The 16,839-nt window shown below is 47.0% G+C and overlaps 1 protein-coding gene across 1 annotated transcript in view; it reads right to left on the reverse strand.

The window, feature by feature from the left end:
- The window catches only part of HK2 (hexokinase 2), a 52,856-nt gene that overhangs the window by 22,447 nt on the left and 13,570 nt on the right, over positions 1-16,839 (reverse strand). The window contains exons 2-3 of the mRNA XM_033125237.1: positions 12,707-12,869; positions 1,796-1,944 (exon numbers count right to left, since the gene is read on the reverse strand). Coding sequence (XP_032981128.1) covers positions 1,796-1,944; positions 12,707-12,869 — 312 coding nt within the window. The remainder of the gene's footprint in view (positions 1-1,795; positions 1,945-12,706; positions 12,870-16,839) is intronic.

Genomic DNA, 16,839 nt, shown 5'->3' on the forward strand with positions numbered 1-16,839 from the left:
GAAGGTGGCCTGATGAGGTGGGAAGAATCACGCAGCAGGAGTGAGAAGGCTCCACCTCTTCCGAGCTCTGAGGCCCAAGAGGTTACCACATCTTACTTGGATTTCATCTCCTCCATTCACTTTTATTGAGCACATGCTGGGCATAAAATATAGCAGGAATAGCCAGCGCTCAAGCTGAGAGTGATCCCTATAGCTGCATTGCCTGTCAGTATCCAGGAATGTTTTCGGTAATTCCTACCCATGGACTGAGAGCAGCTGGAGAAGGAGCAGAAAGAACCTCCCAAGGAAAGTTTTTGTACAGCAGGTGAAAGGGGATAAATACCAGCTTCCCTGGACACCTGAGGGCAGAGAATAATGGCTGGACCTGTGGTTGTCAAGCACCAATCAGCCAGATACTTCTGGTATGGTGGCAATGAGTGTCCCCTCTGTAGGAGGGCTCTCCTGTAGGAGGAACTCTTGAGAGGGAGGGTCCCCAAAGGGCCTGCCCCACAGGATCACATGTCTACGGGAACACCAGCCTTGGGGGAGTACCTCCTACTCTGCGAGCAGGGGCAGATAGCTGAGAACCAGGACCACCACGTTGCCCAGTTCCAGGGAGCACTGTAGACCACATCACATGACTACAAAGTAGATGGAGCCCCCCGGAGTTGTGCAAACACAGGCTCTGGGCACGTGGACCTGGCTTTGTGTCTTGCCTCTGGCCCCTCCCCACTGTGATCTAAAGCCAAGTCACTCAGTCTTTCAAAGCCCCATCCCACATCTATAAAGTGGAGATAACAGGAGCACCCAGCATCATCAGGCTCATATGAGTATAAAACAAGAAAATCCATAAAAGTGCTTTCGTTCAGCCTGACAATGTATTAGCTCCTCCTGCAGATGGTTACTCGTTCCCTTCAACACATTACCACTTTCTCGGGGCGGGGCAGGGGGTGTCCTGGTGGTCCAGCTGGGCTTTAAGCTCTGGAGGGGAAGGAGCAGGACTTCGATTCCCAGCAAGGATCAGTGCCCAATGCATAACAGGTGCTCCATACATGTTTAGAGACTATCTCCATGGCAATTCCACCCTTGCTCAGTTTTTTCTGACTATTACTGAGGATTTTACTTGGATTTCCCATTTCTTCTCCATCCACTCCTTTTACTGTGTAGATTCTGAGTACAAAGCATAACTCTGGGAGCCACTGAGATATGGGCATGATTAAGGGCCAACGTGGAAGCACATGGTGCCCGCTGCACTGCCAGGTGGGACAGATACCCCAAAGCTAGATTTTGGTGTTTTCTCAACAGCTTCCTGTCCCTGTGCAAAACCTCTTCTGTTTTAGATGGTCAAGAAGAGAGAGAACAAATAACCACAAAGGCAAAGGGGAAGGTTCCATTTCCATATGATGGGCTGCAGAGTGACCACCGTGGCAGGTGGCAGTGGTCAAACCATAATTGTGTATTCTACTGACTCGCCATTCAATAGCATCCCTAACAACCAGGTGTCCAGGAAAATGGGCCCAGCCTCCCAACCATGAGCTTTCCTCAATAACCAGTGGTCCTCAAAAGAGAGGGCAAATGAAAACACCTCCTGCTGCAGCACATCCAGACCCCAGGGCCTCACACACAGCACGAGCTCCCTGCTCTCCAGCGCATGTGCTCCTCTCCTGAAGGAGGACCCCACCCAGCTTCCAGGCATGCAGGGGGATCACCAGGCAGAGAGAGGCCAGGAAAGCCAAGCCTCAGGCAGGGTCTCCTCCCCCCAGACCACAGAGGAGGAGCTCCTCGTGGCCACCCTGAGAGGAGGGCCAGACCGGACCTGCGTGCCGCTGCCTCGCATGATGTCCTCAGGGATGGCGTAGATCTGGTTCTCCATCTCCACCTTCTGGAGCCCATTGTCCGTTACTCTCACCCGAAGCACCCGGAAATTGGTCCCTCCAAGGTCCAAAGCCAGGAACTCGCCATGTTCTGCAGATAGGAAGGGCCACTATTATTTCAGAAAAGACAAGATCAAACTGCTTTACAGATCAACACTTAAAACCCATAAGACCTGCCATAAACACTGAATTCTTAAAACCCATTGAATCTTTAAAACCCACAAGACCATAAATACTGGTCATCTCTGGTGACAGGGTGACCAGTGGGTCTTCATTTTTTCTACACACATTTATGTATTGTCTGGTTCTTTTTCTTAATTGCTAAGCCCTTTTATATTACTTTCAGAATTCACATAAACAATGAGACCGTTTCACACGCAATGATGGGGCGCCCACCCCCTCACAGAGCTGTTTCCCAGGGGCTTTTAACCAAGTCCCCACCGAGCTCATGGGGCCCATCAAGCCCTGCGCCAGGAGTCTAGCCTCTGTTTTGTTCTTCATGCCCCCAGGACACGCAGCACACTGCTACAGGCCTGCAGGCCCCTGGGCCTTCTGCCAAATTGGATGCTGGTACAAAATTTACTTTTAATGTTTATATACAGAGAGCAATATCCTATGGCAGGATGAGGGGGTCGCATGATGGAGTGGACTGGGGTCCAAATGGCTATAAATTAAGAGCAAATAAGCTAAGCAGGTGCCCCTGGAAAGGTCCCAGGCTTATTCAAATGTGAGAGAATGCTGACCCAAGAGTATGTAAGACAAGAGTCAGGCCACTCGCTGTTCCACTCAAACAAGCCACAGAGCCGGGACGGAGAGAGGAGAAGGAAACTCGATCCACACAAATAGGTCAAGATCTTCAGTGTCACCAAGAAGGCAAAGTCCCTTCCATCCAGGAAACGAGCAGTGCAGACAGAAAACATTCAGATTCTACGTAGTAACACAGCTGGCTGCAGGGACATGCTCCATTGCATGGTACAGAATGAAAGTGCTGAAGAGGTGCAGAGGCCAGAGCCAGGGCTGGGGGAACAGGTGGGCTTACGCCCTTGGCAGCCTCCTCAACCAGTAATGACTCCACCCACCAGCCCCCCACCGCCCAGAAGGATACAGGGTTATCTCCTGGGGGATTCACTTACTAGCATATTGGTCAATGTTTAGCCCTTTTGCCGATGGGAGACTACCACTGGAGTAAGGCAGAATGGATCGGAGCGTCAGGGAAAGGGCTCTGACGAAATGAACCATCCAGGGTTTATTCTGTGCCCACGTCCCCTCAGCAGCTCACTCTCAGGCCCTGAGAAAAGCCATGTCTGCCTGGTCTCCAAGTACACTCCCCAAAACCCCTATAGTCCAGAGGGGCAACTTGGGGCAACGTCGTCCACCTGAGATTCCATCGGGACTTTCCTCCACACAACCATAGTCTGGTGGCTCGATACACAGAAACTGGCCTGGAGCCCACGTTACCTGTCAGAACTCTGACCACTTCCTGGCTATGGCAAGTTCCTGAGCCTCTGAGCTTCAGCTGCCTCGTTCCTCAAAAAGGAACCTCATATCTTGTGTGGTTGTGGTGGTTGTGAGGGGGAAAACTAGAAAGTGTGCCTCAGACACCCAGCACGGTGCCAAAGGACTTAGGACACAGTCAGTAACTAGAAGAAACTTTCCATCCAGGCTCTCAGCAAACATTGCCCGATACCCACACTTGAGCCTTCCAGGCTGCCTCTCAGACTCAAAAGCAAAATCAACATCGCCGGGGGAGACTGAAGAGACCTGTCTAAGAAAAGCCATTGGAATCTGCTCCAGTGGCTTCAGCATTCCTCCACAGAGGTATGAATTTCCAGTTCCCTCCCAGACATCTGGAGCACCCCCTCATTCCCTGCCCCCACTAGCTATACTTGTTAGATAGCTGGGGCAACCTCGACCCCCATAGAGTGACTCTGCCCCCCTTGTGACCATGGGAGACTTCTCCAAGCACTCCAGTTCTGAGCCTCCCCAGACTGTAGGAAACGCTGTGTCGTGGTTGTCATGAGGGATAAAAAAGAAAATCAAACACAAACTTCCTGCGTCAGCACTCTGCAGCCCAGGACACATGCAATCCGCTGAATCGGCGACCACGGGGGACTGAGGTGGCTCAGGCTGTCCCTGGTTGGTCATGATTCAAGACCAGCCCAGCTCAATTCACCAGAGGGGCACTGCTCCATCAAGAATGGTGGTTTTGCAGTAGTATTTCCTGATGGACCGAAGGGAAACCACAAATAAAGTACTGCTGATTGTTCTGTTCCCAGGATGGAATGTCATCCCCTTGCTTTCCTTCCTTTCAGATTCTGCCTGAACAGATATTCCTCTGCATCCCTTCCCACTGGCACCCCCTCCACAAACACACGACCACGATGACCACAGCCAAGGACCATATTCTTTCCAAAGTCCAGTCTCTGAGGAAGGCCCAGCACTGTGATTCCTGGAGGTAAATCTGGTGATTCCTCAGGACAGTGAAGAGATCCGTCTCCTACTGGCCACCTCCAAGCCAGAGAGCAGCTGGATCTTAGAGATGAGGAGTGGGCAGGCTCTGAATTCCAGCTCAGCTGCTTCACTACCTGTGTGGCCTCTCTGAGCACGTCACCTCACCTGTAGAACAGGGTTCAGAATGCTGACTTCTCCTGGGAGTCATGAGGCTTCCATGAAATATGGAACACGTTATATGTGAATATACGTGGACATAGTAAGTCACCAATAAATGTCATCACTGTCATTATTCCTTTGTTTGATTGTGAAGCTCCCCTCCTAGTTCTTCTCAGCCCCTCCAATCCCTACCTACTACTACTCCTGGCTCAAGTCCTGTCTCCACTGTGAACCTTCTGGGACAGTCCAGAAGCCCAGAGCATACAGTGCATGAGTGTGTGATGGGGCATAACGGAGGACCGCATCTGTGGGTCTGGGACAGTCACAATGGACAGGGAGGAGCAAGGCTCTGGGGCAAGAAAACATGCCGATAGCAGGTTTCTTAGGAAAGTGCACAGCCATATGGCAGAGGACCCAGAAAGGTCCAGAGAGATTATTCTGCTGAGAGATTACAGGTGATATTTGAGGCAATGTATTAAGAAAACATCCCCTATTGCATTTGTTCATAGTTAAACAAAATGTTTAAGTGCCAACTGTGGGATTTCCATGAGTTGTTAAACATGCTGTCACGTCTGGAAAACAGTTTTAACTTTTTAAAAATAACAAAATATAAACCTCTGTTTTAAAAGAAAATTCAAACAGTACAAAAGTAGAAAAAATTAAAAACAAACATCTCTTTTCTTCTCTCCACACCCAGAAAGTAACCACTGTTAATATTTATTGGGTGTCCTTTGATATATTTATTTTATCAAGATAGGGAAGGCTGTTACCTGATACTTTCCAAGAAAAGGGTTTGAATCTCTGGTTCTAAGGATGTGTTTTTAATTTGGAAGATATCGCTGAATTATCTTCCTAAAAGTTCTCACCAATTTCCATGCAAATCAGCAGGTAGAATTCACTCTCACCAGTGTTGCATGTTATATAGCAATTAACCTTTGCCAAACTCCTAGATCAAAGTGGCATCTCATTTTTTTAAAAATTTGGTCACTTTCTTTTGTGTAAGGTTAGACATTTTGAATCATTAACTGGCCTTTTGAATTCCTTTTTCTCTGAATCTTCTGTTCACATCTCTTGTCTTTGATATAAATAGTCGTTATTTTCTTAATAACCTAAAAGATGGATGTTTGTCTTTTAATTTTGTTTGCGATATTTTGGCCATGCAGAGACTTGTTTAATTTTTATGTTGTCAAAATATTTACGGTTTCTCGGTTTTATGTTGTGTCCCAAGAAATCCTGAAGACTACATTCGTTCACCACCCTTCCTAAATCTCTCCAATTCCTCCTAATGTGGTCACCACCACTCTTAAAATATAGGAAGCAAGGTTTCACCATAGGTTTGTTTAAAAGATCGAATTCATCTTCTACTTCATGTAATTTTTTGAAAAATGAGCTGTCTTCATCTCTCTTGTCTCTAGGACAGAGTTCAGACTTCCTCACTGGCATGTGGATTCTTGTAATCATAAAACAATGGAAGACAGAGGCAGGTATGAGGGCGATTTAGTTAACTGAAGGCCCAACACACAGATGTTTTTAACAGAAGAGAAACGACCATTTCTTTAGTGATGGTCACTTTGTTTATAAGCATGATCTCATTAATCCACAACCACCATGTTGGTTGGGCATTATAATCCCAAATTTGACAGATAAGAAAAACCAATATTCAAATCCAGGTCTGGCTCTCCAGCAAAGTTGTCTACTGCAAGGACCCAAGAGTCTGCTCAGGGGAATACTGTAAATCCTTAAATAAAGAATTCTTCACTAACAACGCCAAGAACATAAAACCCAGAGGTCACCAGCAGCCTCCAAACTGCACTGGGAGGCAGAGGAAGTGACACAGTGTTTCACAAGTTGAGTCACTTGGTGAAGGTCACACAGGGGTCAATGACTACTGGGTTTGAACCCAAGTTCATCTAACCCCAAAGCCCATGCCAGTCTCACTGCACCACACCCACATGTCTTGTGGCCCTGGATTCTGGAAGCTGAGAATGACTTGGCACAGAATCCAGGATGGGAGCAAATAAGCCATAAAGTGAAAAAAAAAGCAAAGACACCCTAATCATTATCAGTAACTGCAGCCCATCCCTTTTGCGCCTCCCAAGTGGCCAAATGTTCTCAGATTTGAGTGGGAGGTGGCAGAAACATCCACTGGCAAGAGGTGACACACCCTTCTCCCTAGAGGAACCCAGGTCCTATGACGTTGACGCAGACTTTTTTGGTAGCCACAAATAGATGTCATCTCATGCAATTATACCAAACCTCTGTACCCACCTTACTAGATACTCACCAAGCCCTCTCTCCTGAAGGCCCTCCTAATTAAAAGCATCCCCCTCTAAAAATAGCCAAGGAAAGAGGTACCAACCCTCTACTCTAAACGAGAACAGAACTCAAAGAAGTAACGCTGGCCCAGTTAAGAAGAACTGGCAATAGGAGTATTAGGTCATGCCAATCCTCCCTCAAATTGCCCAATGGTTAGGATTCAGATTGTTAGTTGGTTCGCTGACTCATTTCCCATTCTGAACATCCATTCTGCCCACTTTCAGTGAGGTTCTCATCAAATATATAAGGTCAGCGAGATAAAGGGGTTTCAATTTCTCCTGGGCACTCACCTGTCTCTGACGAGGACTCAGATGGCATTTGATTAACTGCCTGAACATGATAGTCACCGTCATGTTGGTTGATGCGGCATCAGTTATGTATTTGAGCAGGGCAGCCAGCATTGTTAATATCACGCACTAACAGGTGGCCTGGTACCTGACAATGTCCAGGCAGTTTTTGAGGGGTGAGGGGCAAGGGCCAGTTGAATTTTCCAACAGGATCTGTTTTCAATCATTAGGTACTTGTCACTAATTAAAATAGATCTCCACCTGTTCCTCTCATCAGGCGCTCACGGTGGTGTGCCAACCAAGGCTCTAAGAATGACTTGCAAACAGGTTTGGTTTGGTTTTGTATTTGTAAGCAGCAGTGCCCTTTTGTCAAACACAATTTGCTTTGTTATGGTCAGAAATTCAGCAAAAAGCCTTAAAAGTATGGCACAGTCAGTAGTACCAGGTGTGCCTGCTTTGAGGTATTGTTTTCATGCACGCACACACTTATAGGTATAGATAGGCACCATCACCAACACCAAAATTTAAGCTGGATGATGAGGTTTTAAAATAATTTTGTTGAAATATAATTCACATACCATAAAATTCACCCATTTAAAATATAATATTTAGTGGGCTTAGTACATTCTCAGAGTTGTGCAACCATCACCACTATCTAATTTTAGAACACTTCCGTACCCCAAAAGACACCCCAGACCCATAAGCAGTCACACCCCATTGCCCCTTCCCATTCAGTCCCTGGAAACCTAACCTACGTTAGATTTGCTGATTCTAGACTTTTCATATAAATAAAATCACACAATGTGGGGGTCATTTTGTGACCAGCTTCTTTCACTTACCATGATATTTTCAAGGTTTGTGCATGGTGTATTTATCAGTAAGCCATTCCTTTCTATTGCCAAATAATATTCCATTGTAGGGACATACCACATTTTCCTCCTCCATTCATCAATTGATGGATATTTGGGTTGTTTCCACTTTGGGGCTATTATGAATAATGCAGCTGTGAATAATCCTGTGCAAGCTTTTGTGTGGATGTATATTTTCATTTCTGTTGAGTATGTGCTGGTCATATGGTAACCCTATAATTAACGTTTTGAGGAATTGCCTGGTTAAGGTTAGAGACAGAGCCCAGCTTCTCAACCCCTGAGCTTCTTTAGGTGATTAAATGGACTTATTCAGAATCACAAGTTACAAAAGACTCCTTTGAAACAAGTGGCTTTTTTATACAGCATTCCAGAGTTCTGGGGATCCTTGAAGGTGGCAAAGTCTGCCCTTGGTGAGGTCAAAGGGAGGTCAATTAAGGCACAGCGTCACCTGCCACATTCTCACTTCCAATTTTATTTCTTTCCCCTACTCTTAACTGTCTCACACTTAACATAAACATTTAACATAAAAGATTTCATTCTGTTTAAAGTAGCGATGGGGTCCCCTGTTTTAAAAATGTTTTTAAAATAACTATTTTTGAGAGTCAAACACTGAATCTGTTCTAGGACCTGCGAACCAAGCACTTCCCATTCTGTGATTAATTATTTCAACACGGAGCATTGAAGCCAGCTACTAAAAGTTACTTAGCTGCCTGGTGGAGCAGACAACCCAGTCCCTGACTGGACAGAAAGAAAGGGGGCAGTTAGATGCACTTTGGCAAGTACCAGGATACGAATGTTGCAGAAGGAACGATTATTTCTGCTCGGATACGGAAGGCTTCCCCAGAGGTCACATGAGACAGTCAGACAGGTCTTAGTGGATGGGTATGAAGTTGCCAGACGGAGAAAAGGAAACATATATAGGAGTTCACAGCATGCTCAAGGAATGGCACTTTCAGAGTGGCTGCAACATAGGGGTTCTATGACATGGCTGCAAGAATGCAGTAAAGGCCGATGCCAAGAACTTTGGTTGTCAAGCAGAAGGTCAAATTTGTGTTTTCAAGCGCTGTGTTAAGTAGCACTATAGATGATGGGTCCAGAGCCAGGGGCTGGCAAGGAGACAGCTGTGATATAGTCCACCCAAGCGGTGATGAGGTCCTGGGTTCCAGGGCCATGTAGGGTGGTCAACCATTCTCGAATGCCCAGGACTGACATAGGACTTTCAGTACTAAAGCTGGCAGAGTCCTGGACAAATCAGGATGGCCGGTTACCAGGGGCCATGTTAGACCCAACCATTGGGGCATCAGCCCTTCCTTGTCACCCAACGCCTGAGGCATGCAGCCTTGAACTTTGAGGTCAGTCAACGACAGAGTCATCCTTTCATATCCGGTTCCTGAAGTAGCTCTATAATAATTCAGTTCCTTTCAAGGGACCTACTCCTACCTGCCCTTCAAGAGCAGGAACATTCCCAGGGGCCCCAAGTGACTGCACAGAACATTCTGATCTTCCTCCCTGGAGTGGCTCTGGGTCGAGGGAGACCTTGTTTACCCTTTACTTTTCAAGTGCCTGCTAGAACACATCAATGGACAGCTCTAAGAACGTACGGCATGGACTCCAATTGAGAGGAGAACTAAAAAGATAAATCTCCAGGTCATGCATAGGTAATCCAACAAAACTAACTTTGCCAGACACAGGTTTCCCATGTGCCTGGAACCACCACGGCCACTACCCCATCTAACAGCGTCTTTTTAAGCTCCAAGGTCCCAGATACTCTGTTATAATACAACGCCGGTCTCCACTCAGTAGCTCAGACAAAAAGTAACTCCGTGTTATTAAAGATGTCAAACCATACGGTTAATGCTAGAGTCTGGTACAGTCAAGGAATGGGGAAATCTGATCTTCTACATCATTGGCTTTCAAACTATTTTAAGGAGCAGGATGCCAAATGCCAAAACGTAGAAATAGAGAAACATGGAGCTGCTCTAATTGAAGGAAGGGGCCTGGAGCATATAAACACATTGTAAGCACCCCCAGAACACCATCGGAAGTATCGTACTGACGCTTTTATATCAGGAAATGTTTCTTAAGTTCAAAATATGTGCCAGTCACAGAGGTCCGACATTAGCTCCACAGATATAAAACCGCTCTTCAAAGGATTTAAACGGGATTATGTAGAATACTGTGTAGGTGCTGAGTGTGTGAAGATTTTTAGGCAGGAAGATCTGGGTTCAAATCCCATTGTAACATATATTAGCCATATGATTTTGGGTAAATGATTAGAAATCTCTTATTCAGATTTCATCATCTGCTACAGGGGATAGTAATAACTTCCTGTCTAGCCAGTACCTCCCACTCTAATGCCTAGGGCACAGGGACACACACACACACACACACACACACACACACACACAGTTTTTGATCAAGAGTTAATGCAACGAAGGCCTAAGGTGTTTGGCACAACGCCTGGAGCATGTAAATGTTTAATAAACTCTAGCTACTACTATATGGAGGTCATTTGTCAATATAATCCTCAGTTTATATTGTAGGCACCATATGAACCAACTTACGCACTTGTGTGTGAGCTATTGATCTGTCTCCACTGCCTGGCTGTTGATATAATGCTGAGCAACCAAGATAAGGGCTCCTTTCAGGGTTTTATCAGCCTCCAAGCAGTCTATCACCAGCTTAGTCTCTCTTTATCATATCGGGTGCTTGCATTATGAGCCATATCATTCTGTAATCATTTCATCTGTGTATGCCTTATCTCCCCAGGACAATTTTCACTCTTCAAAGGCAGGCCACAAGGCAGCTCAGCACACTGCTGCCCTATAGAGGACCAGCTTCGAAGGGGTCTCTATTGAACGAGCTGAACAGCTAGGCCTGAGTTACTAATAGAATAGGCAAGTTATTTGACCATGTGAGTTTCAGATTCCTCACTGAAAAAAATAGTAGCTAAAATTGGTACCTACTTCTTGCAGGCTTTTGTGAAAAGTAAATGAGTTACTGCATCTAGGAGTTCAGAAAAGCCCTTACCTATAATATACATTTAGTAAATATTTAGGGTACTGGCTTAGTGCTAGTGCCTGAAATAAAGACAAGGTCCCTGGTCTTAAGGAGCCAGTAAATTTATCAGAATGCCAAACACAAACAATAGGAGTGGGTGTGGCCACCAGTCAGAGAGCATGGCAGGTACAGTGCCAATCTAGAGGGCACACAAGGGATACCTAAGAACTGGGGGAGGCCCCTCACCTCAAGGAGCTCTTTGAAGGCTGAGACACACACACTCGGAGAATAATCCTCAACAAGGTCATACCCTTGGGTCCAGGCTGAGTCCCAAGGCTTCAGCAAACACATACTTATTTTAGGAATCACAGAAAGGTACACAGCCTTGTTAGACAAATCAGTTCCCTGTTGGCTCTCAGGTAAGCCTCAAGGACAGCTGGAAATACTGAAGGTAAACGGCACATGAACAAGACCTGTCTCGTGACCTTCCCCAGCCCCGATTCCCAGAATGCTCTGCAAATGCCTCACTAGGGACCAGCTTCTTGGTGCTTTCTCCTCCCTCAGGTTCTTGGACTCTGCTTCCTGGTTCCTCCACTGCCCTGGCAGCTGCCCCTAGGGCTATTTCTCCCAACCTCTACATGTGGGTAGCCATCTCCCACCCTTCACCCCTCACGGCCCCACAGATCTCTCATCTCTAAAATGAAGGGTTACTGTGAAGATTAATGAAACAAGCTGTGTGAAAGCACTGACATAACTTAGCTCCATTCCCTTCTCTGAGGATGGTGCCACCCTCAGGCAGCTGAGCTCGACATCCTGGCATCACCTTAGGGTCCTCTCCCACCACGTCCCACCTGGGCCAATGTCCTGTGCTCTACCAGCTGACCATCACCCCTCCTCCACTCTACATACAGTGTGGATGATACCCATTATACCAAGACAGTTCTGCTTGCACCCCTCAAAAACCTTTCAATTATTCCCCAATGCTTACTGAAGAAAGACTCAATGTTTTAGGCAGGCATCTAATGCCTTCTGTGATCTAGCCCCAAACCACTTTCCAACTTCAATCTCCACCATGGCCCTTTTCTCCGGTTTGATTCAATCACTTGCCAGACGGTGCACCATGAAATACAAATTCTGTATCCCAATAAGAGGGTTAAACACAGCTTGACAGGTTCTTATTGCACAACTTCAGAGCCTTGAATACCTTCATATGCATTGTGGCTCTTCACATCCTCCCAAGTTTATCCAGACTCCGAATACTCTTATTTCATGGAGTTCAAGAACAATCTAGGAGAATCGGTACTGCACTGTTTCTCCAGCAAGATTATGGAACGTGCCAGTTAGGTGGGCCAGAGACAGCCATGGCCCATGGCTGTGACCATCTTAGGCACGTTTGTCATTATCACCACCACTGAGTGCAATCTCAGTGGGACCAGAAAATCCCAAACAGCCACGCAGGCTTTCTCAGCACATGGATGGGAAACAAATGGCTGACAGCGATGCTCTGGTCGGGCTGACAAGGATGTCCTTCTACCTTGACCGCCAAGTCTGCCTGCTTTCCCCGTCTTCCTGTCTATCCCATCCCATAGACTTCCATTAAGTTCCCTGTATGCTTCAATTAGCCAGGGTTGGTTTTTGAGGCTTCAAACCAAAGAACCTTCACTGATACACAGTTCTTTGGGTCCCTGAGCAAAGCCACACTAATCTTCTCCCCCCAGCAATGGAGCAGCCAGAGCCATCTTCCCCCCCACCCCACCCCACAGTGCAGTACCTGTCCCGTCTGGAGTAGACCTCACAAAGGTGGGCAGCATTTTCACTGAAGCAGTGGGGTTGGTGGTGGCTCCAAGTCCTTTCTCCATCTCTTTGCGGAATCGCTTAGAGATCTCCAGAAGGGTCTCATCAGAAAGACGCATGTGGTAGAGATACTGGTCAACCTGCAAAAGGGGGGACACAAGAGTAGAGACCTGTAAGTGAAATAAATAGTATGCATCTATGTCATAGTACATCACTCAGCTCTTCGAAAGAATAAAATCCGTAACATATGGAAGGTTATTATTAAGACCATGTAATGGGAATTGATTTGACAGGACTTTATCTTTTAAAAGAAACTAAAAATTAAAATTAGAAAAATAGGTTTAGTTTTATTTCTAAAGACTAGAGAAATAAGCCTAGAGAAGACTAGAGAAAAAGCCTATTGAGGAAGAGGAGAGTTCTTTTCAGAAAGGTTAAATTTTAATACCGAAGGCAACATCCCCTGAACCAGAGTTCATTACTGACCCTCAAGGCTTGTTCTCCGCCACATACCTCATAAGGGCAGTCATGCGACCCTACCACCCCTCACCCTAGGTCAAGCAGCCACCACCTCTCGCCTGGTTTTACACAATCCCCAGTTCTACTTTTACCTCTGCCATCCTTTTTCCACCCTCAGCCAGACTCTGCTCTTCCCCTGATTAAAACTTTTCAATGGCTTTCCACTAGAACCGAACCCCTCGGAAATCCTTACAAGGCTCTATCTATATGGTCTGGCCCCTCCCACCTCCTAATGCCATCGCATGCCTCTGCACTCCTACGCAGGCTCCACCTTTGGTTCAGTCCCCGACTCACCCAACTCATCCTTCCCTGCCTCGGAGCCCTTTCACACAGGCCTACAGCTCCTTACCCCATTCTTTCTCTGCCACCAACCATCTGCCATCCGACCTCGTACCAATCCTTCACGCCTCTCTCCACGGAGGCCTTCTCTGATCTTCCCAATAAGACAGTCACGCCTCCCGTTGTTCTAAGAACTCGGACTTTTCCCTTCACAACACCATCCACAATTTGGAAGTCTATATTTATTAATGTCTGAATATATGCACCAAGGGCAAGAAAAGCCATGTCTATTGGATCACCCTTGTATCCCTGGAGCCTAGCACAGTGCCTCACACATAATAGAGGCTCTACGTTAATACTAATGCAACCTCTCCTGTCCTCAGGGTGGAAGCAACTTTCTGTAGTTATTTCACTGGTCTTGTTCCAACATACATGTACATGAACTTTTCCCAGATTTAATACCAGGAGAAGGAAAAGCATCAGAAGTCCTTCTCAGACGGTTTCCGTCTGCCTTGGCCATGGATATTCCCAGTTTTCTCCTACTAAGAAAAGATCTGACAGAAATCCATCCAAGAAGACACACAGGTGTCCACAATCTCCCTGTTGGCAGCAGCAGGGTCCAAGACAGGGGAGGCCGCTGGGCATGGAGGGGGTGCTGTCATGCCCTCAGGTGTCGTGGTCCTCCCAGCCTCCTCAGCAGACTGAGGGACCAAAGGGACGCTGCTCTTCCCAACTCCAAAACTCCAGGATTCCCAAGGCCAAAGCCTGGCTGCTGACCATCCCCACTGATATCGTGTGGGAAGCACAAGTCATTCCCTGCCTGTCTCTTGCAGTTGCCCAACTCTGACAAAGGAGCATACATTTTTATTAGCTTTCCCAGATAAATATCATTCTTAATATATAGTATGATAATATATTATAATTTCCAGCATTTTTTAGTCAGGTCTTCTTGGATTTTCTTTTAACCAAACTTGCAGTGTAGGATTTTCAGAGGAATAGCAAAAGGTGCTGAATCCTTTAAGAAGAGGACAACCCAGTGTCCCCCCTTTTGTGTCCCGTACATCTGCTCTCTCCCAGGCTGTATCCTAACTCCCTATGGGATTTGGGGCACGTCCTTCTCTCTGGGTCCATTTTTGCCCCTGTAGAGTAATGAGATTGGCCCTTCTCAGATTATTTCAAATATCCTGATCAGTACTAATCTTTTATCATTCTTCTAAAATCTCAAAAGGGATCAAAGTCTGGGGTAAAATGCTGAAAGCAGCGATAAGCAAGTTGAAGGAAAGTCCAGTGAATTGGCCCACCCCTCTCCACTGCCATGTGATTCCGAAACAATAAAATTGGCAGACGTAGTCCTCGCACGGGGTGGGAAAGGATCGAGTGGGAACTGAGAAGTGTAAAGGCCCTCTCCCTCCTCAGCAGGCAGAGGGACCAGGCTTGTCATGCTGGGTTTCCAATGTTCAGAAATGAGGCTTCCCCAGAACTCCCTGCTATCAGCATTTCTTAAAGAGCTGCCACAGACCAAGTCCACCAGTCCAAATCCAGAAGAATCCAACCGTCCATTCTCTTTTCTGATTTCAGGCTCCTGGCACCTCACTTGCCTTGAGCCCACTGCCTGCCTCAACCTCCCGGGCTGCATCAACCCCCACCCCACGCTGGATCACAGATGTGGGTTTCCTTCAACACCAGGGAGCCAGGGTGCTCCTGAAGAGGCCTGCCCTCCCCAACAATGTTGTTTGAGGCTCCCCAGAACGTCAAAGCGTACGGCTTCAGACAAGTCCCCTCCCTACTGGTTCAATGGGAGACAAATGTCTGGTGACCTCAGGGCCCAGGGCAACTTTAATCACTCCAGAGGCTGCCTGTTCCAGATCCAACGACAGCTGGGCAGTCCAGGAATGCTGCCTCATGGTTGACGCATTTTGGTGTGAATGTACAAAGTCCGGGACCACCAGACCAGAGGCCAATGCCAGGCCACATCCGGGAACAGCCCAAGATGCCCTCGTGGGCAACAGTAATAGCAGCAAACCCTTACATGGCACGATACCAGCACGCATGATGGCATATCCACCTTGAGGTTCTCAAGGTTTTATACCCATTAACTCATTTACTTCTCAGCAGCCCTGTGAAGTAGGTAGTGTTATAACCACCTTCTACCAAGAGGGGAAGGCAATGTGCCCAAAGTCACACAAATGCAAAGGGCCAAGCCAGAATCAGACTGGGCAGCCTGACTCCTCTGTGTTCTCGTCCGCTCTGCTTGATGAATGCCCCTCTTCTGTTGGACAACAGTGGGGTCTGTACAGACCTAACGGCATTGCAGAACACTGAGGCTGGCCACACCCACAAAAAGGCCATCTTCTCTTCCCGTCACCCTCGATGCAGACATGAAGGGCAAACAGTGGCAGGCACGGCCCATGGGTCTGGCCTGGCAAGTCAGAGGGAAGCAGGGGCAGCAGACATGTCTCTGGCCATGATCATGAGTTTGATACATGACAACGTTGGAGCTTCCACGTTACTGCTCTCCCAAAGACAGAAGGAGAGGGCCAGAGCCTTGCTGCCACCCACTCCCCATACACGGCTCTGGGTGTTGCAAAGGAAGCAGGAGAGTTCCTGTGTGGGGGAGCAGAGTCTGTACCACTTTCTTAAGAGGTTGTACCATCACGTCTTGGAGTATGAGGTCACGTACACAGAAGAGCAAAGACGCAGTAACCACAATTCTACAGTGGCTATTCTTAGTTTAACTTTGATGTTTAAATTGCAACGAGGCTTGTTGGAAATCCAGTTGATACTTCTCATCCTTAACCCTCAAAGACTCTATAAGTAAACAGTCAGCCTTTACTCAAGTTACGTTGCCCTTTGCCCAAAAGATTATTATCATCTTTCAGTAGTCAATGAAAATGATGATTGTTAACATTGGCTGAACGTTTACCAAGCATTTCTTATGTACCAGGCACGATCCTATGGTTTAACTGACTAGACCTCCATTGTCCTTTTGTACGTGGTGACGGGCAGAGCTAGAATTCAAACACGTGTGTCTGGCTCTAAAGCCAGGCCCTTGGGACCAGCGCCAACGTCTGTCCGGTGGGCCTTCTTAGTATGGGCTGGCACCCTTGCCCGATGGTTTCTTGGATGACCCCAGGGCCTTGATTACCTCTCCATCACATGAGACTAAGAGAAAGGATATGGAACAACCGTGGAAAATGCAACTATAGCACCTTGGCCCAAACTTCCCCTCTTGCACAGCATGATGGCGTATCCACACTGAGTTTCTTCGGGCCACTCAGGAAGGGACAGTTAATCTAACATCACAGTTTCCTAAAC

This window comes from Rhinolophus ferrumequinum, chromosome 13 (assembly GCF_004115265.2).
Source record: "Rhinolophus ferrumequinum isolate MPI-CBG mRhiFer1 chromosome 13, mRhiFer1_v1.p, whole genome shotgun sequence".
NCBI lineage: Eukaryota > Metazoa > Chordata > Mammalia > Chiroptera > Rhinolophidae > Rhinolophus > Rhinolophus ferrumequinum.